Source organism: Onychostoma macrolepis, chromosome 20, assembly GCF_012432095.1.
Source record: "Onychostoma macrolepis isolate SWU-2019 chromosome 20, ASM1243209v1, whole genome shotgun sequence".
Classification (NCBI taxonomy): Eukaryota; Metazoa; Chordata; class Actinopteri; order Cypriniformes; family Cyprinidae; genus Onychostoma; species Onychostoma macrolepis.
The window spans coordinates 25,782,515-25,809,755 of NC_081174.1; the positions used below are offsets into that span (position 1 = coordinate 25,782,515).

The following is a 27,241-nucleotide window of genomic DNA, read 5'->3' on the forward strand; positions in this document are numbered from 1 at the left end:
CATCTGTACTTCAGGGTTTTTCAAAACTTAAGGAAAAACAATAAGACTTAAGTGGAGCATAGAGGTGCTTTAATAAATCAGCAACCCTGCAGTGTACCATGGTAAAAAGTCACATGATAGTTACAATAAAAGCATCTCAAATGGAGACTAGTGATCATTTGGCATTAAAACCAATACAACATTAAAAACAATTTCCGTTGTATGTGCACTGCATTTACTCCGACATAAATTGAGAATGAATGTGTGCACTAAAACCTGAGGACTGACAACTTGAGTGAAGCTTGAAAAAATTTAAAAAATCTAAAAATACAAAGTTTTAAAAATAAAAAATCATCATAGGCATGTTATAAAAAGACAGTTAAAACACTTCAGAGGTCTGTGTGAGTGTATGAGGCCTAGGCCACAGGCACTTGACAGGCCTGAAGTGTGTTGAGATGGCCAAGACAGTCCTGAGCGCACTGCAGCACCATTCCCTTCAGCGCCTGCAGATAGAGCTCCTGCCCAGAGTTCAGGTACAGCCACATGAGTCGACTCAGCTGTGCCGTCAGACAGTCCCCATGCAAACTCTCTGTTCAAACAAAACACACATCGAGGTTATCAATGTTTGATGGCCATCAGGCCAATTCATATACAATATGTAGACAGGCGGTGACTGATATACACAATACAATTTCATGATAAATGTGTACACAATTGCTGATTTAAAAACATTATCTAAAAATCACATTTTAAAATTGTAAACACTAGACAAAGAATTTCAAAATGTTATATTAAGAATTTTATATACATTTCTCAATATTTCTTACAATGAAAAGTTATTTAATATTTTGTTTTAGAAAAATAAATTAAAAAGAATATTGAATATTAATGTTTGCATTTTTCTTCACTCTACTACACTTTAATCCTAAAAATCCCACAGCATGAAAACAAAATGCAAACAGTTAAAAAAAAAAAAAAAAAAGTATGTATATGTATATAACAATGATATACATTAGAATTTTTTTTTTTTCCATACCATGGTTCTTAAATTATTTTTAATTTTAATAATGTTTTGATTTCCATGGTATGGGATGTCAATATTTCATGTTATATATTAACAATAAAATTGTTGTTATTATCATCATCATCAATATAATAATAATAATCATCTTTTAGATTTTTCTTATTTACTTTCATTACATTAATCAAATCACAAACTGGACAAAATTTGGCAAGTACTAAAACAGGCATTTACATAAAACTTGTAAGACGCTTTGATAGAAAAGATCCTGTTTATACAAATGTCATGAACTCTGTGTGGTCCTGACCGTTCACGGAGGACTGGATTAACACCAACACACTTACAAAAATCTGCTGAACCAAGATGAACTTGATGAGCAGCATTCTATAAGACAGCATCAGCATAAAGATGATCTGATAAGAGGAAACACGAGACCTGAGGGTCTCGGAAGACAACAAAACCCCATTGGCAAAGCTTACTAATTCAATATGGGAATTAATCACAATATGAGCTACTGGGTTATGTACGGTTGCTGTGCAGTCATTTAGATCGATTCAGGGTCCTTTTACACGTGTTGTTCACATCATGTTAGCTGAACCCACCTTGAGAGATCTTGGTGTCAAACTCCAGCAGCGTGTAGAGCGATTCAGGCAGCAACTGTCTCGCCCAGCTGTTCTCCTCCAGGTAAATCCAATTCCGGATCAGCTTCTTTCTACGCAAGAAACCTTGAACGTGATCCAGGTACACCGAATTACCAGACACCAGATACAGCCTTAAAAAGAAGAAAAAAGAAAACAAACATTATATGCATGAGCTGGAAAGCCATTATGAAAGCAGCTACACAAGGCAAGGCAAGTCTAATTATGTGTTTTTTCATTAGCTTGGGAAGTAAGACAACCTTTATTAATAAGCCACAATGAGAATTAAAAACCAAAAACAATGTAATGGCTTTTGCGGGGAAAGTAATTTTTCAAGCACTTCTCAACAACAAGGCATTCATCTTTACAGTCTCTGGAGATTTGCTCCTGTATAATGACTACTACTGCTTCAAACAAAACACCCTGGAAGAAAAAACACTTAAGAAAACTCAATTTGTGTGCAGCAAACATGCAAACACATGCGCAGACATATAGCTCTTCAAATGCGGATTATTAGCTCAATTTAAAACCAGCCAAGCAGGACTGATGGTTTGAATGCAAATGATCAATTAGACAGATAAGATAGTAGGGAAGTGCTAAACTACATACATTTTATTTTGAGAGTTTTGTGCAAAAAAAAAAAAAAAATATATACGTATAAACATCCATATACACACACACACTTTAAAGTGCCATATAATTAAAATGCACAAACATTAATAAATTATATTTGTATAAAACTGAAAGGAATAAAAATTGTTTTGTTTTTTAACATGAACTAACAATGAACAACTTATTAACTAACGTTAACAAAGATGAATAAAGTGTAATAAATGTATTGATCATTGTGTGTTCATGTTAGTTAATACATTAGTCAACAAATGACACTATTGTAAAGTGTTACCCTTTTATTATTATTATCCTCTATGCTATGGCACGCACGCTTTAAAGTGCCATATTAAAATAAAAATAAACAACATTAATACAAATATTTGCAAGACAACGAAGTACAAACATATACATACATATATATAAATATATAATCCATGCTATGACAATTAAAATTTTATTTTAATGTAAGTGGCATAGCATGAAAAAAATGCAAACTAATTTTTTTGTTTTATTAGTGTTTGCATTTTCACTTTTCATACATATATTTTTTTTTAAAGGCCACAGCATGAAAGTATGAAAATAAAAGACACCCACACAAATGAAAAGAAACAATACAGTGCCATAGCATGGAAATAAATACAAATAAAAATTTTTAAAAACTATTTTAAAGTGCCATAGCATGAAAATGTTTGTCCAGTATGGGTAAAAAGCACTATAATATTCAGGTCTTCTCGTTTCGTCAAGTGAGCACTTTACCACTTCAATCACTCACACATCTGCTTATGCAAGACTATCGGCCTCAAGGAACATCCCACTTAACTTTTCACACTACTGTTCTCTGATGCTGTGGGATCAGGCTGACTTTAGAGCGGAGTTCAGTCCATGCTCTTTGAGATCAGTCACCATCCACTTCAAAGATGTCATCGACTGGCTGCGGATCTCAGGCCGCAAGTTACTGTGGGCTATTTGTTTGAAGCTGCTAGCGGTGCTCGTATCTCCACCCAGCGCACTCTCCAGGCTTCAAAGCCCAGGCTGAAAGCCAACCACTACTAAAGCTCAACACTTTCACCACTAGTTTTTAATGGAAACGACAGCAATTCGAGTAATAGAGCAACAATTTACAGCCTAAAAATAGTGATCGATGGTACCACCTATGGGTACCAGCAAATAAGTGTCACTAATTTAACATGATAATTGTGAAAGAGCCTCATTTAAGCAAAACGCTGCATCAGTTCGGATTTTTCACCATATTATAAAAATAAGCTTTGCAAAGCAGTTGCTTTGTGCACAATGTGCTGAAGACTATAAATCGCCGTCAATATTAGCGCTGCATAAAATTAGGCTGCTTACTTTGTTAAATCAGTTTAGTAAAAAAGCTTATTTAAATAAATTATTTAATGTCAGCTTAATTTATAGCATTGCATTTTATTTATAAATTTGTATTTAAATAAGCACATAAAAAAAACATCTAGCTTCATTTAAATAAAATTGTTAAATACATTTTTAAAGGTTAAAAAAAAGTGTTGTGTTTCATTTAAAAGGGGGGAAAAAAATGAAAATCTTGTGTTTTTTTGTATTTATCTAAAATGATTAAACATTAGCTCAGTTTAGTATTTTTAAATGTTTAAATACAAACATTAAAGTTAGATTGTTTTTATTTATCTAAAAAAAAAAAAAAACTATGTATTTAAAGAAAGTTAAGAAAAAAAAAAACTCATTAATCCCAAAAAATAAACAACAAACATCTTAAATTAAGCTAACGTTTTACATTAATGTCATCTTAAATGCAAGACTATTCTATATAAATAAAAAAAAAAAGTAAAATATTAAGACTTTATATTTTTTATATATTTAAATACATAATGTCAGCTTGAATTTAAGATTTTTAGATGATAAATATATTTTTTAAATTATGGATTTAAATACAAGCAAAAAATACATAAGGTCAGCTTAAATTTAAGGTTTTTTTATTTTAAATTAAATTTTATTTGCATTTAGGCACACAAATTGATATTAATAAATTAAATCAAGCTAACATTATGTATTTAAACAATTTAATTTTAAATGTGTAAAAGATTTTACAAAATCTCAAATAAAATTAATCAGTTAATCAGTTAATTTAATTTTTAAAACATTAAAACATCAGCGAGTCATTTTCATTACATTATATGCCTAATTCTGTATTCTTGGGGGAAAGAGAGAAAGTCAGACAGACAGAGTAATTGAACAGACTCAAGCAGGACTGACTTGTAGTAGGGGAGCGACTCAATCATTTTCCAGTTGACATAATTTGCAGCCGTCTCCTCCAGCGTACAGACACGGGTCATCTGGACTTTGGCCACCTGCCAGAAGCGCTCATGCTCGATGAGCGTCTCCTGCATCTCCCGTCTCAGCAGAAGATACACACCCTCCAGTGTGTCTTCATAAACCTGCCAATGACACATCACTCCATCAGCAAACAATATTCCACCTGACCTTGCTCCTGAAAAATGGCATGCATAGGGGAACAAGACCAAATTTGCATATTAATAAAAGTGCAAAAAAATATAAAATAAATTGCACACAAAGTACTATCCAATTAGCATTAAAATATCTTAATATCCTAGTCATACTATGCTGATATCAAGCATATAGATTATGCAAAGCACATACAGGACATGTACATGAAAACCCTGAAACGAAACTGACTATATTAACCTTTGTTGGAAAAACAATAAAATGCACATTTAATGTCTCTCTGGTCCTCTGTGTGTCCTTCAATGGTCACATGTGTTGTAAAACGGCGTATAATGGCAGGAGAGCTTGTATGCTCAGACGTGCGATGTAATTGACTGGGACATGCACCGATACGTCTATAATCCATTTAGGCAGCCATTAGATAGGAGCGTCTGCTCACGCCGTGACCTGTGAAATCATTTTCCCTGGCTAATGAATGCAGAAGATGAGCACTGCTGGAATATTTAAGATCACGTCCTCTGAGGAACTTATTTGGCATTTTTCAGATGGGGAAGACAGATATCAGTTGGAACAGAACAGGGAACAATCATGTGTGAAGAAAACTTAGTCCCTGGAAAGACAGCATGTCAAATTTATTCAAACATCACAATGCACACCAGGGAGAGAGGACTTCATGTCAAAAAAAACAAAAAACCTTTTAAAATTTAGACTGAAATATTGTTCAGTTTCCTGCATGTATTCCATAGACGTACCTTTCTTCGCTTCAGTCGGCCCCAGTCGCGGCCCAAGATCCAGGCCATGAGAGACTTGCACATGGAGAAGTAGTTTCTGACAGTCTGAATCCCTGATGAGGAGAAACAAGTAGAGTCAGAACATGAGATGATACTCCAAGAGACTGGAGCAGTAACATTTGATCTACAGACGGATTTCCTGCCAAAGGACTGGTACAGGCATAGTTCCTCAAGAGAGAGCACCACACGAGACCGTCAGAGAAAACAAAACACCATCAAATACAGCAAGTTTTGCAGATCAAGCCAATTCTCCAGCAGAGGCTGACCAATAATAGATTTTGCAAATGCCAGTAACAAAAGGTAGAGGGGAAAAAAGCAGTTTTACAAATAATAGGCTAATAATAACAATAACAGTATTAGTAGTGGTATAATAATAATAAATAATATAATGGCATTGTGTTTACATTTAACAAAGCTAATAATAATAAAACTTAAGTGTTGTTCAATAAATAAGTGACTAATTTATATAAAAGGTATGCAATCTGTTCAAATAAAACACTAGTTATTATTAATAATAATAATAATAAATAAACACTAATAAAACAAAGCAACTAATTTACATAAAGGTGTGCAATGTTTACACAGAACATACTAACATTAATAACAACACTATTAAAATAAATAAACACTACCACTAAAATTTATATAAAGCTTTGCAATCTGTTTACGTGCTAACATACTAAAGTTATTATTGATATTTAACAAGTAAAAGCAAAATAATAGCAATATTAATATTAAGAAAAAACATTAATAATAATAATAATAATAGCCATTCAATAAATCTTAATAAAAATCATCAACATCACCTTTAAATTAGTTAACCAAATAACTTACCGAGGCTCTCATCTCCCCGGGCCAATCGGCCTCTCCAGTAGTCTTTGGTGATGGGGTGCAGGGAGGCCAGGTACCTCACATCACACAGGGTTTCACCCCAGGTGGCCACCTTTCTCTTGCTGTGCTTCTTCCACTGCAGGAAAATGGATCGCAGCTGCTTGTTGTACGGAGCCGGCTGACGAAACAACCAATATGTGAAGAGCCACTGGAACCTGCACTGGACGTACTGATGGTACATGGACTCCAGCTCTATGTGCTCTAAAATCAGCACATAAAATGATTGTCAATGCCAACAATACTACAGACTGAAAGCTAATGGGCAGAAAAAGTAACACTGCAATAAAATGCATTCATAAATAAATCTGTACAGTTGAACCTTACAGAAGGAACTCCAAAACCTCAGGTGGAAGTTTGAAAGACCTTTATATCATCACCGAGTCTGACCAGGATGCACTACATCCTGTTCAAAGCTAACAGCTATAGAACATGGGCCTTTCATATACTAGAGCATTAAAAGAAACAGGAAATACCAGGTGAGCCTGAACTATGAGTCACAGTCCTTCTTCAGACACATCACTCAAAAACTGTGTGTCATACCCCAACTTTCCATCACAGCAGTTTGAAGTGATTCACCAGTGCAAAAAATTGGATTAATACATATTTCTTTAGAAATCCCATCACTTTCAAAGGGGGGAAAGCAAAACAGAGAAAGCAAAGACGTATAAAAAGTCAACCAGACCAGCAAGAGCACCCAGACACCCTCATGTACTTTTGGTTAAGAAGACAATACAGTACAGTTGGCTTGAGTCAGACTTTTCAGAGTCTAAATGCGATGCAAAAGTGCCAGAGAACAAACTGCAGTTGACTGGATTCACTCCAGCACTCACAGAGGATTAAAGCAAGGCGATATATTGCATAATATATTATATTTTGGCAATATTAAATCACAATATTCGCAACGTTATCTCACTTTTTATTTGGCCATTAAGCTTCCTAAAAACCTGGCAAGACGACAAGTTTCACATCTAGTTTCATGAAATGGGATGCAAATCTCTCACCACTGTTTTGGTTCTGGCTGAGAACATGCTGAAAGACCAGTGAGACACTACCATGATGCGTCAGTGCAAGATGATACAGCTCTCTCCATTCAAACTTGAGGGTGTCACAATCTTCAGTTTTCTCTGGGAAACAGAACACCACATGTTAGGCTAAAATTAAACATGGAAAGCCCATGTAACAGCTAAGAGCATGACCACCTTGGAATTTCTCCTGGAACAAATCGGCAGTGATTCCCCACAGTTTCTCCACATCGCTGCAGGGAAGCCTCACTGAAGGCAAGGGAACATTTTCCTCCAACACGAGCCACTGGATCCAGTACTTGTGCGGCGCGAGTGGGATCTCCACAAAGAGTTTCTCCTGAAACGCACGGTTACAGTGGATGTTTCTGAAAAGGGATCTCCACATAAAAACCAGACGGAAGGCAGTTTTGGCCGTTACGGGACACCGGGCTTGGGTATATGACAGACTGACCCCAAACGAATCCTGTGGAGAGATTTTGGAGAGAATAAGCACGCAAGGGACCACTGGAATAGTCTGTTAGGACCACTAATTAAATCACTTCAAGCCTGCAGGTCAAAATAAATAAATAAAATCTCCCAAACCTCATGAATGTAATAATTATTTAAATTCTTAGGAACATGGTTCAAAGATGTTAAGATGTCCGCATCAAAAGAAATTTATAAAAGTGATTGTGTCCATAGAAAGCACATTAAATGTAAGTAAAGTGTCTACTTTTAAGGTTTCAAATAAGTTTTTGGGAGAATAAAATGTCAATTTGGATTGAAATAATGTTACATTGTCATTCAGTGTCATACAATATTTATGTAAAAATCCAAACAACATGCTCATTCTGACTAAAATATAAACGAATAAGGGAGCATATTAAATTTTATTGTTAATGTAGTATTGGAGTATTCTTACTGACAAATGGTCAAAACTTAGGACAATTGCAAATTTTAAAAATGTAAAATTACAACTAATTACTATTTGGGGTGAAAGTAATTAGTCTTTTAATGTGTCATAAATTGATTTTTGTAGTAAATATGCCTGACAAGATTGTTACATTGAATGACATTTTAGTGGGTGTCTTCTGTAAAACAGGGAAAAATGTATGATATTTATTTTTTGCGCAGAAAAACAAAAACAAATTTGCAATTAAATTAAACAGAAAACTTTTGGGGCAACAATTTAAAGCAGTATTGCACTTATTGTTTTTATGCTTAAACCCTTTTTCATCTTTGGCCCACATATAGTTGGATTGCCATTATGCTGATTGTGGATTTTGGTGTCCATTCAGGATTATATTTTGCTGGTGTATGACAAAAATTAGAACCTCTGAGAACCGTTTAAATTGCAAACAGAAAAAAAAAAAAAAAAAGTAAAAACAAAAATGGTAAAGTAAATAAAATGTAATGACCACAGAAATGCGCAAAAAAGCTAATTCAAAATGAGTCTTTCTTACCGTTTATTTAAAAAAAATAGCCCAAATTAAAAACATACCAAGTACTCAAATCATTTTCGAATGATTCCACACCACAACTATAACGATAAAGGCACAAAGAAAAGATATCGTTGGAATCACTTTCAGAACGATTTTTTCCAGCTGATGAACGATACAAACATTGACATCCAATCAGAATCCATCCTGCTATAACAAGCTCGAGAATTTAAAGGGGTCATACGATGCGATTTCAAGTTTTCCTTTCTCTTTGGGGTGTTACAAGCTGATTATGCATAGATAAGATCCCTGGAGTTGCAAAGACTAAAGTCTCAAAACCAAAGAGATATTCTTTATCAAAGTTAAGACTCTGCCACGCCCCCCTAAATCACAGTGGAGTCAACTGTCTTAATTAGCCTTTTTCACACTTCTGAGTTTCTGGCTTCCGGATTGGCGCTTGCAGGGTAAAAGTTTTTCCGGTGACAACAGCGGCCGTACTGAAAAAGAATGAATTCGAGAATCAAAGTCTTTTTTTTTTTTTACAAATTAGATCCTATGAAAATGCTCTAACTGCCCGTGCTGTACTCTACAAAGGGCAAACATTTCACAATTAACTGTTTGGTCAGCTCGGGTAATCACAAATACAAGTTTGTTTAATTCTAAATGGTGGCAGTTCAGTTAGCTTTGCCATTCTGTCCGTTTGGTGTTGGCTGTGCATTATGACTCTCCACGTGATTTTTTTCCCGCTATTATTATTAAAAAGTAATGTTGAATTGTCTACTTGCTCTCCTTTGCATTAATGTGATGGAGTAAATGTACATTGTATAATGTGCCCTGGGAAATACATATTAAGCAAGAGATGACTCGGATTCATGGCTTTGTTCCTTCCTATTCTATTGGGATTAACGTTACGTTGTTGTGTTGAGTTTAATAGGCTTCAACCGGACTGAGAATTGTTTAATGTATCCTTGGAAAAATGTGCATCTGGACATAAATGTTGTCATTTTTAAGTACCGTATTGACCCGAATATAAGACGATGTTTTTTTTCTTGGAAATACATCTGAAAAAAGCGGTCGTCTTATATTCGGGGTCTAGACTTTGACATGTCAGTAATACACCCACAACAATAGGTGGCGCCAAAAACGCATAAAACGAGTGTGCCATAAAATAATGTAATGTGTATTGTAAAGATCGCGAGTGAAAACAAAAGAAAAAGAAAAGCTTACAGGGGCACGAGACGTGACTGTCATGTTAGCCTGATGGGAACAAACTTCCTCTGCAAGTGATTTTAAAACATAAGACAGTACCCAGATTTGAAGACTACAATAAGATTTCACTTCTACTGTTAATAACATTTTGGTAGGCTATGAGATGGATAGCCTAAATGTTATATAATTCAGATGGGCTACCTGTTTTCAATGGTATATCAAAAAGTGTATATTTTTCAATGTCATTGTTGGTACATTTTACCAGTATTTACCATACTTTCAAAACAAAAATTAAAATAGGAAAAAAACAGAAAACAACAAACAAGATTTGGGTTTCAAAAAACCTTTTTCCAAAAGGTACATCTGGAAAAAGGGGGTCTTATAATCAGGGTCGTCTTATATTCGGGACAATACGGTAATTTATCATGATGTAGTGATTGGAGTGGAAATGACTGAAAAAAAAAAAAAAACAGAATACGCTCAAATGTACCAGAGATCAAAGACTGTTTAAAAAAGGGACTTTGCTGGAGACGGATAATAGATCCATCCAGCGCCATGTTAAGCGCATTATCTCTCGAGTCAGCGGTCTGAGTGGCTATATAAATTAACAAGTAAAATTATATTTCTTTATAGCTTATAACACAACAACTTGGAAAACAGAAAAGGTAAGAAGCATTAATTGAGAAAAGGGCACACTGATATAATAGGCGCAGACCTGTAAAGGAACTAACTTTACCCTGTGCTGACATAATTTCCGATTCTTGTGAAAAAGGCTAATTGCGGCTTGTGTGCAAACACATAGCTTCATCACGGTGTCTGTCACGCAACTCTGTTCCACTTTCGGGCTTGAACTGATGGTAAAACTAAGGACATTATTAACTCATTCTACAGAAACGTCCACTTTTGGTATAGCAAAATGTCTTAATTTTTATTTATTTTTTACATTTAAACTTAGACCACATTATTAGATTACCTTTTGACTTTATGAATACATATAAATGACAGCTTAATTATATATTTTTTAGCTTTTTGTGCAATTATTTCAAGACCATATGTATCATTTTTTGTCACTGGTGTTACCTTCTTTAGCAATATTAAAAGTTTTTATGAAATATTTCTAAAAATAAAATTCTCAGCACATGTAGTCAGAGTTACAGAAAAATAATGAAAATGCAAGAAATAAGGAGATTGTGTTTTATTTATTTAATGTGACAGACAAAAACAGTAGAGTAACAGTACACCAGTGACATACATTAGGCCTGATATACTGATCGTCACTGGTGTTATCCATAAGGAAGGTAACACCAGTGACAATTTTCATGAAAAATGCATTTTACAAAATGTCTGCTGCAAGGTATCAAGCCACATGTTGTCAATCATGGTATACTCACTAAATTAAGTAGTTTAATCAATTTGTATTACAGTTTTTTTTACATTTCCCTAACAATAAATAGGTCACACCAGTGACATCAACTAAAAGCTTCATATGAAATCATGAGATAAATGAGAAAATTTCTCATAACTGAAAAGAAACAGTGGACTAAACATGGGCCTTTTTTCATAGATGTTTAGAAAATAGGAAGGAGGAAGTCGAGTGATGTCATCAGTGTGATTTTTTTATTCCAAAATAAAAGACTTTTGTTCAGCTGTAACACCAGTGACAACTCCAGGGGACCACTATTTTCATTATACATTTTATAATATTTATTTGGCATTTTGTTTTATTATGCCATTTATATCATATATTTGATAGTTATGAATAGACTTTTGTATTTTAAAATGGTAGAAAATCCTGTTTTTGACCTCAAAATAAAGCACTTTCCTGCTGTACATGGCTGTGGGGACAAGCAGTTTTGTGGTACTTGGAATTATATATAATTAAAAAATAATAATAATGCCACATTGATGGCTCAGGAAGGTGTAATTGTTCAATTAACATATTGTTTCATTTTAAAATATATTAAAAAAAATAATAATTGTATCCCTAATGTGTATTTCAATTGTAATATTTCTTTAAAGTCTAGGGACAGAAAAGTGGACGTTTCTGTAGAATGACCCCTTTAAATTTATTTTGAAAGCTGAAGCTCACTTATGGAAAGGGGCGTTACATTTCCGAGTGCTTGCGGTATTCGGCCAAACACAATGCACTGGGTCAGTTGGCCAATCAGAGCAGACTGCGCTTGTCGGAAGGAGGGACTTTGTAGAAAGCGACGTGTTTGAGAGAGGCGGGGCATAGAGGACCTACAATAATGTACAGTATTTGAAAAATGTTTTTGGAACATTAAAGCATGCCAACATTCTGTTACACCAAATAATGATCTTTAATAAGAGCATCATATGACCCCTTTAAAGCGGCAGATGCGCGTGCGCTTAGAATAAACAGAGGATATAGTTCGCTGGTGTGGACGCTGTTATCTTTAGAGTTATCGTCCTTGGTATGAACGGGCCTTTATACATGGATTACCTGTCAGATCACTCAGTTACATTCACATAACTAAACAAATAACGACCCAAGGAAATTCTTAAAACTCTATAAGATATTATAATTGTTTTCTTATTTGTGACCCTGGACCACAAAACTAGTCATAAGTAGCACGGGTTGTAACAATAATAGCGACAACACATTGTATGGGTCAAAATGTTCGATTTTTCTTTTATGCCAAAAATCATTAGGATATTCTGTAAAGATCACGGTCCATGATTTTGTAAATTTCCTACTGCAAGTAGCCTATATCAAAACTTAATTGTTGATTAGTAATATGCATTGCTAAGAACTTCATTTGGGCAACTTTAAAGGCGATTTTCTCAATTTTTTTTTTGCACCCTCAGATTCCAGATTTTCAATAGTTGTCTCTTGGCCAAATATTGTCCTATCCTAACAAACCATACATGAATGGAAAGCTTATTTATTCCGCTTTCAGATGATGTCTCAATTTAAAAAAAAAAAAAAGACCCTTATGACTAGTTTTGTGGTCCAGGGTCACATTTTCTCTATAACTACTTGCTCAGTGTCATACATTGTTCCAAGTCGTTTTGACACATGATTCAAATATTTACCTAGAACACGCTGTTCACTGTTCGCGACCTACTGCCTTAGGTATGTATGTATAGTGCATAAAGTAAGAATTAACGAATGTAAAAGATTCGACTCACTGTGATGAATCAAAAATCGAATTCCCACGCAAATCATACCTGGAAGTGTGTGGTCCAAAGAGAGTTGCACGAACAAACTCGGAACAATAAGCTGCACGTGCTGCCGAGCCTCAGCAGCGACACTGGGTCCAAGTTCCTCAGTATAACCAGGAGAACTTCATCACTTAAATGCAATAAGCCCGTTGCTTTGTCGCTGCTTTCCGAAGTAATATCTGCTGTATTCAGATGAGGCTCCTCGTCTGTGGCGGCAGTCAGGCAGGAGAATTGCTCCAGCAACTCACGCTCCCAGGTCGCGCTGAAGTCTGCCATACCTGCGCCGGTGTCACCGCGCTGCTTGCAGGCGTCTCTCAGGTGTTAAAGGTTAGGAAGAAACCACCTGAGAGAGGTCATAGGGAGATACATCTCTAAGGAGTCGCTCATGAATATTAGTAGCTCATGAATATAAATGAGGTCACGCCGACGTTGCTTGGCAACATACCTGCTTAAATTAATTAACATTCACACGGCAAGCGTTTAATTCGCCAAGCCAATCGGGTAGGCATTCTTGGAACGTTATGTAATAAATATTCATAAGATAAAAACTTCATTTCCCAACAGCAATGACAAAAACGCATTTCTTATTTGCAGTGTGTTTGTAATGCTAATCTTTTCTACACTCCGTCTTGATTCTTGAATATCTTGAATTCACCATGTTAGAGGTGAATTTTACTTTTAATGTTGCTGTTGTCCTGCACCTGAAGTTCCCCATGGGTCAATATACTAGGAGCCTATTTTTGTCTGCTGTAGGGATTATGCTTTTATTAGTATCATTTACTCACTCTCAACTTGTTCCAAATATGTACGAGCTTCCTTCTTCTGTTGAATACATCAGAAGATATATATATATATATATTTTTTTTTAATGTGAGTAAACAAATAGTAGCTATTCCATATATAAAATAGAAAAAATACATTGGAAGTCAATGGCTACCGTCAAATGACTGGACACTGGACTGCACAACTATTTCAACATTTTTTTGTGTTCATATCAGTTTGGAACAACATAAGAGTGAGTGATAACAGAATTTTCATGTTTGGGTAAACCATCCCCTTAAATTGTAGTTTACACCATTACATAGTCTGATATGCAAAAGTTTGATTTTGATGTAATGTTATGCAAGGTCAAATACATTTTCCCAGTCTTGGCCTTTTGTGTTTTTTGAGTTTAAGACAAATATACTTTATTTTAAGCAAGTCAGACACATTAAGAATTTCCAATATTTAAATGACAACTTAAGAATGAAAAAAAAAATTAAAACAAAAAAAACCTCAAGATATCAGTTCAGAATACTTTACATGTACTGGATTTTATCCAAATAAGATGATAATTAAGACTGAGCTGCTTATAAAACAAAGACAAGTGCAGTAAAATAGTTTACAAGTTTACAATCAATTGCTATTACACAGACTTTTATATTTAATACAAATGCATGTACCCTTTTTCTTGGCAGAATTAAAACAAAATATGACAAATTTAAAATGAGTATGTATGAGGGTACAGTTAAAGGGTGTAAAATCTTTTTTTTTTTTCTTTTTTTTTTTACCCTTTTTGTGTTTCTGACTGATGAATGGAAATATTTATCATTTAGAGCAGATAATACAATATGCAATCCTGACATGACGTCCAGTACTGATGACACTGTTTTTAAGTCATGATTTCTCATTGGCTAATGTAACCCACAATAATATTACATGGCAAGGCACTGGCTCAAATCAGCATTGTAAAACTCAGAATGCAGTTTTCGTCAGATAGATCTCATTTAAAATGTAAAATATTCATGAAATTGTAGTGAAACAAACCATGTCAAATTTTCAAATACAACGAACCCTTTGTGCTCGTATAAGAAAATAAAACATTCACAATTGAGCATTTGGACAAAACAGTCAGCACGAATCCTTCTAAACACTTAATTTGCCGAGGGGAAAGAGGCAATGAGGTGAAATCATCTCTATACATAATGGATCTGATATCTCAGATATACAGAAGTCACTGCTACCTATTGACAGTTCGTGATCACAGTGTACTCGTTTGCTACGTGGTTGATTACATCATTCAGTGATCATTATCATTCGTTTTTCTACAGACTGCTGGGCCGGGCAGTGGATGATTGGTTTTGAGAGACCACGCCCCCTTCAGGCTACTCTTACGCGAGGCTCCTCCTCTATTTCCTGACCCAGGCTCGTATAGGTCACTGAAGGCTCCAGGGCCCCACGGTGGGCGTGTCTGTGATAGTGTTTCCCACGTTGCGGAACTGTTTATAAACGCGAGGATCCTGTGCAACGTAGGTGGAGGAGGAGGAGTACAGGACCAGTCCCAGGATGATGATGATGAAGGACAGCAGGTAAAGGCCTGAAAACTGAAGACAGACAAACAACATAATGAACTTCATATAGTGTCTAAAGAATGATTTAGAACTCAACATAATGATTTATTCATTCCAAATAGAACAGTGATTTAAAACTTCAAATCATCATCTAGGAATCCTAAATAGAACACTTTAAATCATAAAGTGAATATTTACTACTTTTAATTAGAACAGTGATTTTAAACTGTAAAACTGTAAACAATGATTTATTAATTCAAAACAGAACACTGATTTGTACCGTAAATCGTTTTTTTTTTTTTTTACTTCAAATAGAATACTCATCGAAAACTTTAAAACACATCATTTTAAATAGAGCACTGATTTAAGTAATGATTGGGAACACTGATTAAAGTAATAATTATTAATTGATTTATTAATTCTAAATTCTAAATAAGATCACGGATTTAAAAATGTAAATCACGATTTATTAATTCCAAATAGAACACTTATTTAAATTCTTAAATCATTTACTAATTTTAAACAGAACAGTGACTTAAAACTGTAAACCGTAATTTATTAATTCTAAATAAAACACCGATTTAAACTGTAAATTATTGTTTATTGCTTCTAAATAGAACACTGATTTAAAACTTCAAACCATAATTTACTTTACTTTAAAATAGAATACTAATTTAAAACTGTAAATCATGATTTATTCATTCTAAACAGAACACTGATTTAAAACGGTAAATCATGGTTTATTAATTTGAACTAGAACACTGAATTTAAGAGCTTAAATCATAAATTATTAATTCTAAATAAAACACTAATTTAAAACTTCAAATTTTAAAACTACTACTACTACTACTACTACTACTACTACAGAACACTGATCAAAAACTAAATCATGATTTATTCTTTCTAAATAAATGTTTTAAAACTTAAAATCATAATTTACTACTTTTAAATAGAATAGTGACTTCTAAATCATGGTTTATTCTAAACAGAACACTGATTTAAAACGGCAAATCATAATTTATTAATAATAAATCAAATCATTCCAAATATGCATGCTGTTATTTGTTCTATGGAACTAAAAAAAAAAAAGAAAAACTTGACAGTCAAAGTCAAAAGTGTCTGTATGGAAAAGAAAACACTCCTTTTGTTTTCCACAGACAAAATAACAGCATACAGATTGGAACAAAATGGGGTGAGTAAATAATGACAGAATATAATTTTTGAGCAGATGCTCCATACAGTGTAATGACAGCCATTGCTTGCTCCTATAAATTGTTTGCTCCTATAAATGTGTCACATTAGAGTTATATTTCGTTAATGAACATGAGGGAATCATATGTGCAGGCCCAACAGGAGAGATTCTACCAGGAATGAACTAATGAGCAAAAGCAGCAGTTGTGTTAGAGATGGAGCGAAGCATGTCCAGAGAAATGATTCACTCTCAGTGTGAGTCTACTGTTCAAGGCAGGAGGTCTGAGATTGTAATTATGATGGGATGGCATTAATAATTTAATAATAGTTTAAAATTTATGTTGTGAGACCAAAGGGCAAAACATGTGCATTAATGTGATTTAATGTCACGGGAATGCTTATCTTAACTTAATGGGTCATGGAAGAACACTTTAATTTCCCAGAATGCTCTAATTTATCCCAAATTACATGACAGGTTTAGGATGGAAGATGGAAATTCACACTCATTAACTGAAAGTGAGCCAGATCTTAAAATCTGAATTTTGCCCAACTATGTTTTTTGAATCTTAGAAAGATGCTGGACTGCTAAGAGCTTCTTTTTTTTTTTTACGTAATGTAAAATAAATCTGCACCACTGACAATGCCATTTTTGAGCAGTGCATTATATTTTGCTTTGCGTTATGGTCAAGCAGGGACTCAATACCCTTGTCAGCGCTTTGAAAAACAATCACGACTTTGAAAACTGAAATGCCAAAGCTTCACTCTATTTGCCGTCACTCAATCTCCAAATCACATCAATAGTTTTTCATCCGTAGGGTCTGAGGTGTGGATAAGCACAACAATCAGTTCTGGCAGTAGAGCTGTGCTATGAACAATGGCCTCTCAGCTCTATCATGGTCCATTTCTGAGCCATGTGCCGCCCATCTATAACGCCTGTGACTAACAAAGGGCTTCCAATTACATGCGGCCTTCAGCTCTAGCCCATAAGAGCAGGATTCAGCAGAGTTAATAATTAAAAAAGAAAGAAACAAACAAACAAACAAATACAAGCAAATCTGATGCATTAGGATTTTGAATTTCCCCAGTAGCTTTTAAATTTTGTTTACTGCATGCACTGCATGTTCAGCCCAGTGTTATTTTAGTATCGAGATGCTATTTTTTATTAATAATTTTAATTAGTTTTTATTGTATAAATTTTTTTGTTTAAAAAATTTTACATTTTAAAATTAAATTTTAGTAATATAGTTGTGTTTATCTGTCATGTTTATTAATTTGCTTTATATATGCACTCTCAGAAATAAAGGTACAAAAGCTGTAACTGGGGCGGTACCTTAGGTTCAAATATGTACACTTTAAGTACTAATATGTACCTTTAAGGTACCAAAATGGACCCTTTAGGTACAAACATGTACCATTTGAAAAGGTACCGCCCCAGTGACAGCTTTTGTACCTTTATTTCTGAGAGTGTATGTATAGATATAGATATAGATACACACACACACACACACACATATATATACATACATACATACATACATACATACATTAGTAGTAATATCTTATTATTATTATATTAGTTTTCATACATGATTTTATACATTTTTATATATTTCGTTTTAGGGTACGTTTACACGACATCAATGTAGATTTGTTTACAGATGACAACGTTGTCAAACCGATCCCCATTCACACGGATCCATGAAAATGACTAAAACACTGTATTATTCATGCCATGCCAGTATGTCACTTTGTAAAGAAACAATATGCGCCTGCGCACATACCTGTAGACTGAACATTAGCATTTACACAAAGACAGTAATAGTATCATTTTCAAAAACTTTTATTTTGAAATCTGACATCAAAAGTTTTCCGTTTATGGTCGAAATTTGAAAATGGTGTTGTGTAAACGTCCCCTTAGTTTTAGTTATTTTAGTACATAAAGTTAAACTAAATAAAAATAATAAATGTTTCTTGGCAAAGTTTTTAGTATGTTTTATTTTATTTCAGTTAACATTTTGTTAATGTTTTTTATGGTTTTAGTTTTAATTAACTGTAATATCCCTAATCCCTAAAAATTCTTCTGGAGGAAACTACAGATTTCTTACATAACAGCAAACATAAAAGATGTGTTTTTAACATCAGACAACAAATAACGAACAACTACAGTACATCAGGACAAATTACACTGTAAAAAGTGATAAGTTGACTTAACTTAATGAGGAAACCCGTTGCCTTCAAGTTCACTTAACTTATATTTTTAATTATTATTTGCTTAATAATTTTAAGGCAACGGGTTTCCTCAATTTTTTTAAGTTAAGTCAACTTATCACTTTTTACAGTGTGAGGAAACCCGTTGCCTTAAAATTATTAATTAAATAATAATTTAAAAAAATAAGTTAAGTGAATTGTCACGTTCATTTAACTTTTTTTTAAAAAAATTATTATTTACTTAATAATTTTAAGACAACTTAAAAAAATTGAGGAAACCCGTTGTCTTAAAATTATTAAGTAAATAATAATTAAAAAAAAAAAAGGTAAATGGACTCGACAATTCACTTAACTTATTTTTTAAAATTATTATTTACTTAATCATTTTAAGGCAATGGGTTTCATCAATTGTTTTAAGTGAATTGTCAAGTTCATTTAACTTTAAAAAAAAAAAATAATTATTTACTTAATAATTTTAAGTCAACTTGTCACTTTTTACAGTGTGAGGAAACCCGTTGCCTTAAAATTATTAAGTAAATAATAATAATAAAAAAAATAAGTTAAGTGAATTGTCAAGTTCACTTAACTTTTTTAAAAATTATTACTTAATAATTTTAAGGCAACGGGTTTCCTCAATTTTTTTAAGTTAAGTAAACTTGTCACTTTTTTCAGTGTAAGAAAATATCTGTAACAGTAACTGTATTGTATTAACGCTCATTTAATGCTGCAAAGCATGCTGGAAGCTCGCAGACCATTAATAAATCACTAACAATGTTCAGTATGAAAGTGTTTGATCAGAAAACATCATTATGCTAGTTTTGGGGGAATGAAACATGTTTTTGCATAGATTCAAAGTATCAAAATATGCGTGATTCACTAAGCCTCATATGCAATTGCTTTTAGTGTTATTAGCTGATCACATCACATCTAAAAACTCTACCAGAGAGGACCACCATGAGACCATTGGCGCTTCCCGCCACACTGAGCCGAGGCCGCTCGTGTAAAAATGCACACACACACACACACTCATAAATATTTGCTAGCACATACACTCCAAAGCCCTAAAGTGATAGACATTAGGCCTTTGAAGTCTAGAGAAACTCCACAGAGAATTTTAAATAAACTTTGACACTTTCTCGCAGTTTGCAGCCCTCTGCCTTTCCCCCCTCGAGCATCACAGCAGAATAAATATTTCCAATAAATCAATAAAGGCAAGTCACATTATGTCTTGGTGAGGCTTTTATGCATATCCAGAGTTGCTTTTCATAAAATCAAGTCTGTATAAATCTGTCAGCATGTGCATGGATACACAGGAAAAATGAATAAATTAAAAACGAGAGGTTTAGGACGGACAGTACTTAAAAAATAACCCAGAAGGACTTACTTTTCATCTGAAGATATCTATTTCATTCCTCAGATGGTATCTAGATGAACTGAAGAACCTGTGATGTAACTTCAAAAACTTTTTAATCTCTAAAACAGCATGTAAACAACTGGAGAACTGAATACAGCAAAATGGTTTTTGATAAGGGAAAATGTTCTTTGATAAATAACCTTTATTTTTAAAGGGGTTTTTAGTGTAGGGCTGATTTATGACAGCCCATTTCCAGCTCAGAGACAAAATAAAAAAAGTAAATGTGAGATAAAGTTTACATTAGAAAATGAAGTCACTGGAGAATTTTTTTTTTTTTTTTTACCAATTTTGGGAAAGCGTCACAATTTCAAGAAATAAAGATGAAGTTGTGAGAAGTGAGTCTTATATTTGCAATTGTGAGAAATAATAACTGTGTAATATAATGCTGCAATATTATATCATATATTACAGACATAAAGTCATATTGTGAGATATAAAATCTTAATTTTGAGAAATAAAGTTTAGTTTGTAAAAAAAAAAAAAAATTGTAATTGTGAGTTTAAAGTTGCAGTTATGAAACAAAGTAACAATTGTGGGAAATAATCACATCAATAAACTGAAATTACAAGAAATAAAGTTGCAATTGTTAAATAAAAATGCAATTATGCTAATAGAAATTTTGTGCTTTAATGTTGCAAATTTGAGAGATAAAGTTACAATAATTGACTTATGAAGTCGCAAGAATGAAAAAAAGTCACAATTGTGATTGTCACAAATATTAGCAAAGTTAGTTGAAATTAAAAGCATAAAGTTGCAGTTATATATTCATCACAATTAAGAGTAATGAAGCTGCAATTGTGAGAATGATGCAATTTTGAAAAAATAATGAGACAATTATGTGATTTAATGTTGAGGTAATGCTGAGTTCCAATTGTGAGAAATAATAATTGTGAGATAAGAAAGATGGAAAATATGCACAATTATCAGAAAATAAGCAACTGTGATGTTTAATCACAATGACTACTAATAAACTTGCAGTTGTGATATAAAGATGCAAGTAAAAGAAATAATGACAATTGTGTGGTTTCATGTTCTAACTGATAATATACAGTAATGTTGTGAGATATAAAATAATAATTGTGAGGTACAAAGTTGCAATTGTGAGAAACAAAGTCACATTGAGAGATAAAACATATATGGGAGATAATTCCTTTTTTTGTTTTACAGTGAGGTGGAAAAATCTTTCAAAATGAAAATAGCAGAAAAAAATGTGGCAAAATCCTGCCTGTCCTTTAGAGGATTTTTAAATCCTGCCTGAGGTTTTTAAAAGTTAACACACCTGAGAGTTCAGTGCAGACCACAGGATAGAAATTAGGCAGATGGTTCTGGCAAACGTATGGAAGATCGAGCACAGCCCGAGTGATTTTCCAGTACTGCAAGGGTATTAGAGCCGGCAAGAGTAATATCTGCTGGAAAGGAATATATTCTGCTTACATCGCCGGTGTGTCAGGTTGCTCATTTAAATATATCAAGTGGTGCTACATGCCAGCATAACTATGATAAAGTGCCTGCTATTTCAAGCCAGACACATGGTGCCCCCTTTTTCCCCAAGCATTAGGGGAGAAAAGAGTTTTCAATAAGGGTACAGTAATGTAATTACAACCTGTCAAAAAAAAAAGATGCCATACTCGCAATAAATCATACTGTAATATGCAAGGTGTTCTGAATGTCATATTTCAAAATGAAAGTTATGAACCAAAGATGGATTGTACTGTCCAAGAGACAAACAGCCATTTGTTAAAGGAGGGTTTTCAAAGAATAAAACTTGTTGTGGCTTTATAGTTTGTCTACCTTTCATGTTCATTTTGACCCAGAGAGAATTTTCTATTTCCTGAAAATTCTTGTTCTAAGATTAATAAATGCTGTAGAAGTATTGTTCATTTTTAGTTCATGTTAACTAATGTAGTTAACTAATGTTAACTAATGAACCTTATTGTAAAGTGTTCCCTAAAATGTACTGACTTTGTTTAAACAGGGTATAACAACTTCTCAGTTTTGAGGTGCATAGGTTCAAATCAACGAAGCCATACAAAACCTGTGTTGATTGAAAGAAAACAAGTTGATAAAATGACTGAATCCAATATTTGGTTTCATAAAAAATATCTAACTGCATTTTAGTACAAGTTACTGGAAAAGCTACAGTATTTTAAAAACGGCTACTGATTGTTAATAACTACTACGCTACTGAAAAAAAGAGTAGAAAGTTAGTAGCGACACTACTATTGGTTAGCTACTCCTCCCTAACACTATATCCAATGGTATTTTTTCTTCCTTATTGTTCTTTAACTTATTTCGTATTTAATGTAACTTTTCTCAAAACATTTCCAAATTCTGAAAATCAGTGGCTATACTGTATATGAAAAATGTATGTGAAAAATTCTTATTATTCAATATTTTCAGTTTAATATGTTAAAAATAATTAACACAATTAGTGGAGCATCAATTTCCTTACCTTCTTGAAGTAGCTTTTTTATATTTTTGTTGTTTACATTTTTGTAAACCTTTTTTATATTATCATAGTCATTTTTATCAAAATTTATTTTAGAGTGGCACACAAACTAACTAATAAAAAGCAACTGCTACACCAGAATCAAACAAAAGGCACCTCTTTGAAATAAATAACATTCATTTTTAATTAAAACACCATTTTTGAAACATTTAGCTTTTTTGAAATTGCTGAAATGCCAAATCAATCCAAAATAGTGAAATTACCTAAATGATCTAAAACTCACCCCTACATTCACTTATATCTTGATTTTATTCTTGTTCTTTAATGTAATTTACACTCGCTTATCTCAAAACATTTCCAAATTCAGAAAATCAATGGCTCCTTGACTATGGAAATCAAACTCAAAATGCAACATGAAACTCCGCTAACCAAGTTAGCTGTGCAGCATAGACCAACTACAAAGAAAAGCATGTCTTGACCCACTAATTACACTCAAATTACCTAAAATGACCTATAATAGACGGAAAACGGACTGTGCTCAGCATGCAAGCTTTTGTAACCACATTCAAATTTCATATTCATTGACTTCAATGAATAAAATTAGTCAGCTATTAACAACTGTCCTCAATAAGGAAGGCATGTTTACAGGAGAATTTCAAATCCCACATTTCGCGTTCGTTTGGCTCTCATTTGCCTAGCGAAGTGGAGTGCGCATCTGAATCATCTCCCATTTGATGTGGTCATAAAGGCGTTCTGCACGTCTAAATGAATGCATTTTTTGTCAAGAAAAAGAGACAAAAGCAGCAGTTGTGAATGGGCTGGCCAACCCTAGCCCCGCCCCTTGCGTTAACTGCGTTAAATATTTTTAATGCCGTTAAACTGGAAAAATTAATCACGTGTTAACAAGCTAATTTTGACAGTAGTAGTATGCATATTATATATATAGATATATACACACACACATACATATACATATATACTAGGGTTGTCAACGTTAACGCGTTAACGCATGCGATTAATCAAAAAAATTTAATGTGTTAATATTTTTTTAAGGCAAATTAATCGTTTGATAAGGATTGACCCCAACTTCTTGCCGTCATCGCGGAAGGTTGATGGGGGTACAGCGAACCAGTGTTGCCAGGGTAACGGCACAAGTGGGCTATTTTGAAAATGCAGTCACGGAAAAAAATTATAGAGCCATGCGTTGCGGTTTTTTGGGCTACTTTTATAATGTACCACGGCTGTCCAAAGTGTATATAGCCAAATAAAAATTTAAATAGATCCTTTTACTAATGTGTATTATACTTGGAATGTATCCCTGGCAACTTAAGAACGGAGAGACGGTTAACATCACAAACAACGTGAGTTTCAGCAGAGCATACATGTTAAGGCTTTTACACAGCAGAAATAAACATGACAACAGCCACTGTAGATTATATAAGATAATAAACTCACGATTGCGATAGGATATTTGTATGTGAACATCTAAAATGCTAATTTGTGCAGCGATATAAAAGGCTATAAATAGCATATTTTAACAGCAGTAAACGACCAAATTCCACATGTGATCGCAAAAGGAAGTTATTACAAACACTCGATGGTGGTTTGAAGTGAGTTCTGAGTAAAAGTGTACTATTAAATCTCATAAATTGTCTTATGATGCATGATGCTAATATTAGCTCTAATGCAGCTGCAGAACAGGTCCAATTCTTCTTTATAATGCATTTTGCCATAATACTTCACGCAAGGACGCAAGAAATGTTTTGTTGTATTTATTTATAAATACTTTTGATAATAGTTGGGTAAATGTATACTGGGATTGAAGCGATGTGGTAAACGTTTTATTGCCAGTTTAAAGGCTGATAATGGCTGAATAAAAACAAAATAAAAATGATAAAAGAATAATAAGGATTATGTCTCATACCTGGCGGAAGTGTGAAAGGTTCTGTTTCCTTAAACTAGTTTGTCATGCATTTCTTTATTTCAACACATTTACAGGTAAATCCTAGTATTTTAAATTTGTGATTAGTCATGATTAATCACAGTCCATGACTGTGATTAACGCAATTCAATTTTTTAATCGATTGACAGCACTAGTATTTATATATTCTGTGGAAGGTGTAGGACCAAGAAATGTTCGTCCAATCAAAACGCTCGGTCCGAGCGTTTTAATTGGCTTTCCTACCTGCCTGCCAAACGTATGTATTTGCATACCTCTGCGCACCCTGTTCGCGCAGACAGGATACGTCATCAGTGCGTTCACGCACGCTGTGCGGACAGAGCAAGAATGGCAGGCAAACATCAACAACCCAATCTTCCTTCTGGTATTGTAATACTTTTACTAACTGTGCTGTAAAGTTTTCTCACCGGTGAATGGCACATGATGTAGCCCAGTGGTTCCCAATTCCAGTCCTCGCGCCCCCCACTCTGCATATTTTGCATGTCTTGCTTAGTTAACAGCTCGTTTGAAGTGAGCTCCGTGCATGAACTGTGTACCGATTGACATGCTCCCTACAGTGTTCATTGCGCTCTACTCCCTGAGCAGGGAAAATCCGTTGAAGTTTATTTCACTTCGGAACATTCACTCACGGATTTGCGCTGCGCAGCGTCTTCACACACAGACGAAAATTACTAGAGAAGTGTTAAGTGTGACATAATACACCTCTGTAAATAAATACAATTTAAATTCACGTCTTGCACACTTTGATGCCCTTTGTATGGAACATAGGCTTTGAACTGGAATCATGGCGGAATATCTGGTGATGTCCACTTCACAGGGCACTTATTACAGTCGAACAGAACAACCGGTCAGACGGGATAAGATATACATATGAAAAGTGCAGAGCGGGGAAGGCGCTAGGACTGTAATTGGAAACTGTTGATGTAGCCTATTGTAGTAATTTAATGTTGTTTCTGGTATTCTGCTCTTTGAGCGTATGTGCGTTCGCTTTCAGTGCTATAAGGCTAAAGTTAGCATTTTCCGAGATCTCCTATTGTACCTTTAAAACTCACTTCTAGCCCTATTCGGACGGGACTAGTTTTACAGGGGGTCGTTAGAGAAATTTGTGTTTCACAGACGTACTTGGTGATTTTAATCCCGTCCGAATCTGCCACGTCTGTTTTTTTTCTCACACAACCTCTGTAATAATTCCAGAGCAACCTACTGTTTTTCAGCAAACTCAGTGATCCTCTGAGAAAACTAATCCCGTCCGATGTCTGTGATTGCCGGTGATATTTTTTTCCTTTGTTTTGTTTCCTTGTTATACTAATGGTAATCAATCCGAATGACACGCAATGCATGCATACAGAGCGCGTGATCTCTGAAACGCCCAGATGTACAAAACATCCCCTCCACCTCTGTAATAAACACGGAGATGTTAGTCCCGTCCGAATTAGTACATGAAAATCGCAGACGTCAGGTGATAAGAATCGAAACTCAAACGTAGTTTAGAAAACTAGTCCCGTCCGAATAGGGCTTATGTTCACTTAAACCAATATAAGATATAAATAGAAGGACATAAAAAGTACCGCATGAATGACTCATAACAAACTTCACTCTGTCTATATTGATTGGAGAATATCATTTAAGTCAGGCAGTTAAAAACCTATTATTCTACCACACAGCTAAAGACATGAATATTGGCATATCTGCTGATTGAAGAGTCTCCGTCTCCCTCTGCGGTTTTCAAATGATTTGTTCTGTAACCACCACATGCTTCCAGTAAAATTCTCATTAACAGTCTTAACAATTTAATCTGGACCCGACCGCTGCCAATATGAAGATACCTCCAACCACCAAACGATCTACATTTCCTCATGGAACATGCTCCAAACAAGCCACAAAGTACAAATCAAGTGCAAATCAAAGTCTAATTGCAGCGAGAACATGCTTCTGTCACACATTTACGGGCTACCAAGATTTCAGGAAATTGAGCAACCCATCAAGATCAGAACTCAATCATTACAGCTCATTTTTTTCAGAATTGGCTCAGCTGAACTGAACATCGAAAGCTATTGTGGGAATCAGCTCGATTCAAATTTCAAACACACTCTCATCTACTTCTGTCTGACAAGCGGCAAATCACTGTGAAAAACATGCAAGCACGTTCAAAATGGTCTTAGCCAAGAGCTAGGTATATGCCAATATCTGTCCACTGCAGATATGGATTCATACAGTAGGATCCAGAAGTCTGAGACCACTAGAAAAAAAAATGCTTCTATTTTATACATTTAACACGTTTCGGATTAAATGTTATGTTCGGATTAAATGTTATATATATATATATATATATATATATATATATATATATATATATATATATATATATATATATATATTGTATTATTATTATTATTATTACTACTACTTTAACATTTTTACATTTCAGCATAGCAATTTCAGAGAAAATTGCATGGATTACAGAA

At 34.1% G+C, this 27,241-nt stretch overlaps 2 protein-coding genes and 1 long non-coding RNA gene across 4 annotated transcripts in view; 1 reads left to right on the top strand and 2 right to left on the bottom strand.

Moving 5' to 3' along the window:
- Positions 1 to 34: 34 nt before the first annotated feature.
- On the bottom strand, positions 35 to 13,578 carry si:dkeyp-114g9.1 (uncharacterized protein LOC555399 homolog). Of its 2 annotated transcripts, XM_058755114.1 has the most exons (9): positions 13,231 to 13,578; positions 7,589 to 7,874; positions 7,391 to 7,513; positions 6,333 to 6,590; positions 5,460 to 5,551; positions 4,498 to 4,679; positions 1,603 to 1,772; positions 1,345 to 1,413; positions 443 to 568 (listed from the first exon to the last, which is right to left on the bottom strand). In XM_058755114.1, exons 1-8 carry the CDS (start codon positions 13,498 to 13,500, stop codon positions 1,385 to 1,387), a joined length of 1,410 nt encoding a protein of 469 aa, XP_058611097.1. In that variant the 5' UTR covers positions 13,501 to 13,578; the 3' UTR covers positions 443 to 568; positions 1,345 to 1,384. The 2 variants fall into 2 exon arrangements, with proteins under 2 accessions (XP_058611096.1, XP_058611097.1); XM_058755113.1 differs by lacking the exon at positions 1,345 to 1,413 and having other exon boundaries at positions 35 to 568; positions 13,231 to 13,575.
- Positions 13,579 to 14,255: 677 nt separating this feature from the next.
- Positions 14,256 to 27,241, bottom strand: part of slc35f1 (solute carrier family 35 member F1) — a 97,560-nt gene continuing 84,574 nt past the window's right edge. Inside the window, 2 exon segments of the mRNA XM_058754888.1 lie at positions 14,256 to 15,437; positions 15,440 to 15,587. Of these exon segments, the coding sequence (XP_058610871.1) occupies positions 15,364 to 15,437; positions 15,440 to 15,587 (222 nt within the window). The 3' untranslated portion in view covers positions 14,256 to 15,363.
- The window catches only part of LOC131526556 (uncharacterized), a 47,529-nt gene continuing 45,366 nt past the window's right edge, over positions 25,079 to 27,241 (top strand). The window contains exon 1 of the long non-coding RNA XR_009267488.1: positions 25,079 to 25,140. This is a non-coding gene — a long non-coding RNA (uncharacterized LOC131526556). The remainder of the gene's footprint in view (positions 25,141 to 27,241) is intronic.

Bases quoted from the DNA above. Each gene is read 5' to 3' on its own strand.
- si:dkeyp-114g9.1 (XM_058755113.1), bottom strand. From the start codon at position 13,500: ATGGCAGACTTCAGCGCGACCTGGGAGCGTGAGTTGCTGGAGCAATTC. The intron at 7,875-13,230 runs GTATGATTTGCG...ATCTCTCCACAG, and splicing joins TTTGGACCACACACTTCCAG to GATTCGTTTGGGGTCAGTCT. The intron at 569-1,602 runs GTGGGTTCAGCT...TTGTTTGAACAG, and splicing joins TGACACCAAGATCTCTCAAG to AGAGTTTGCATGGGGACTGT.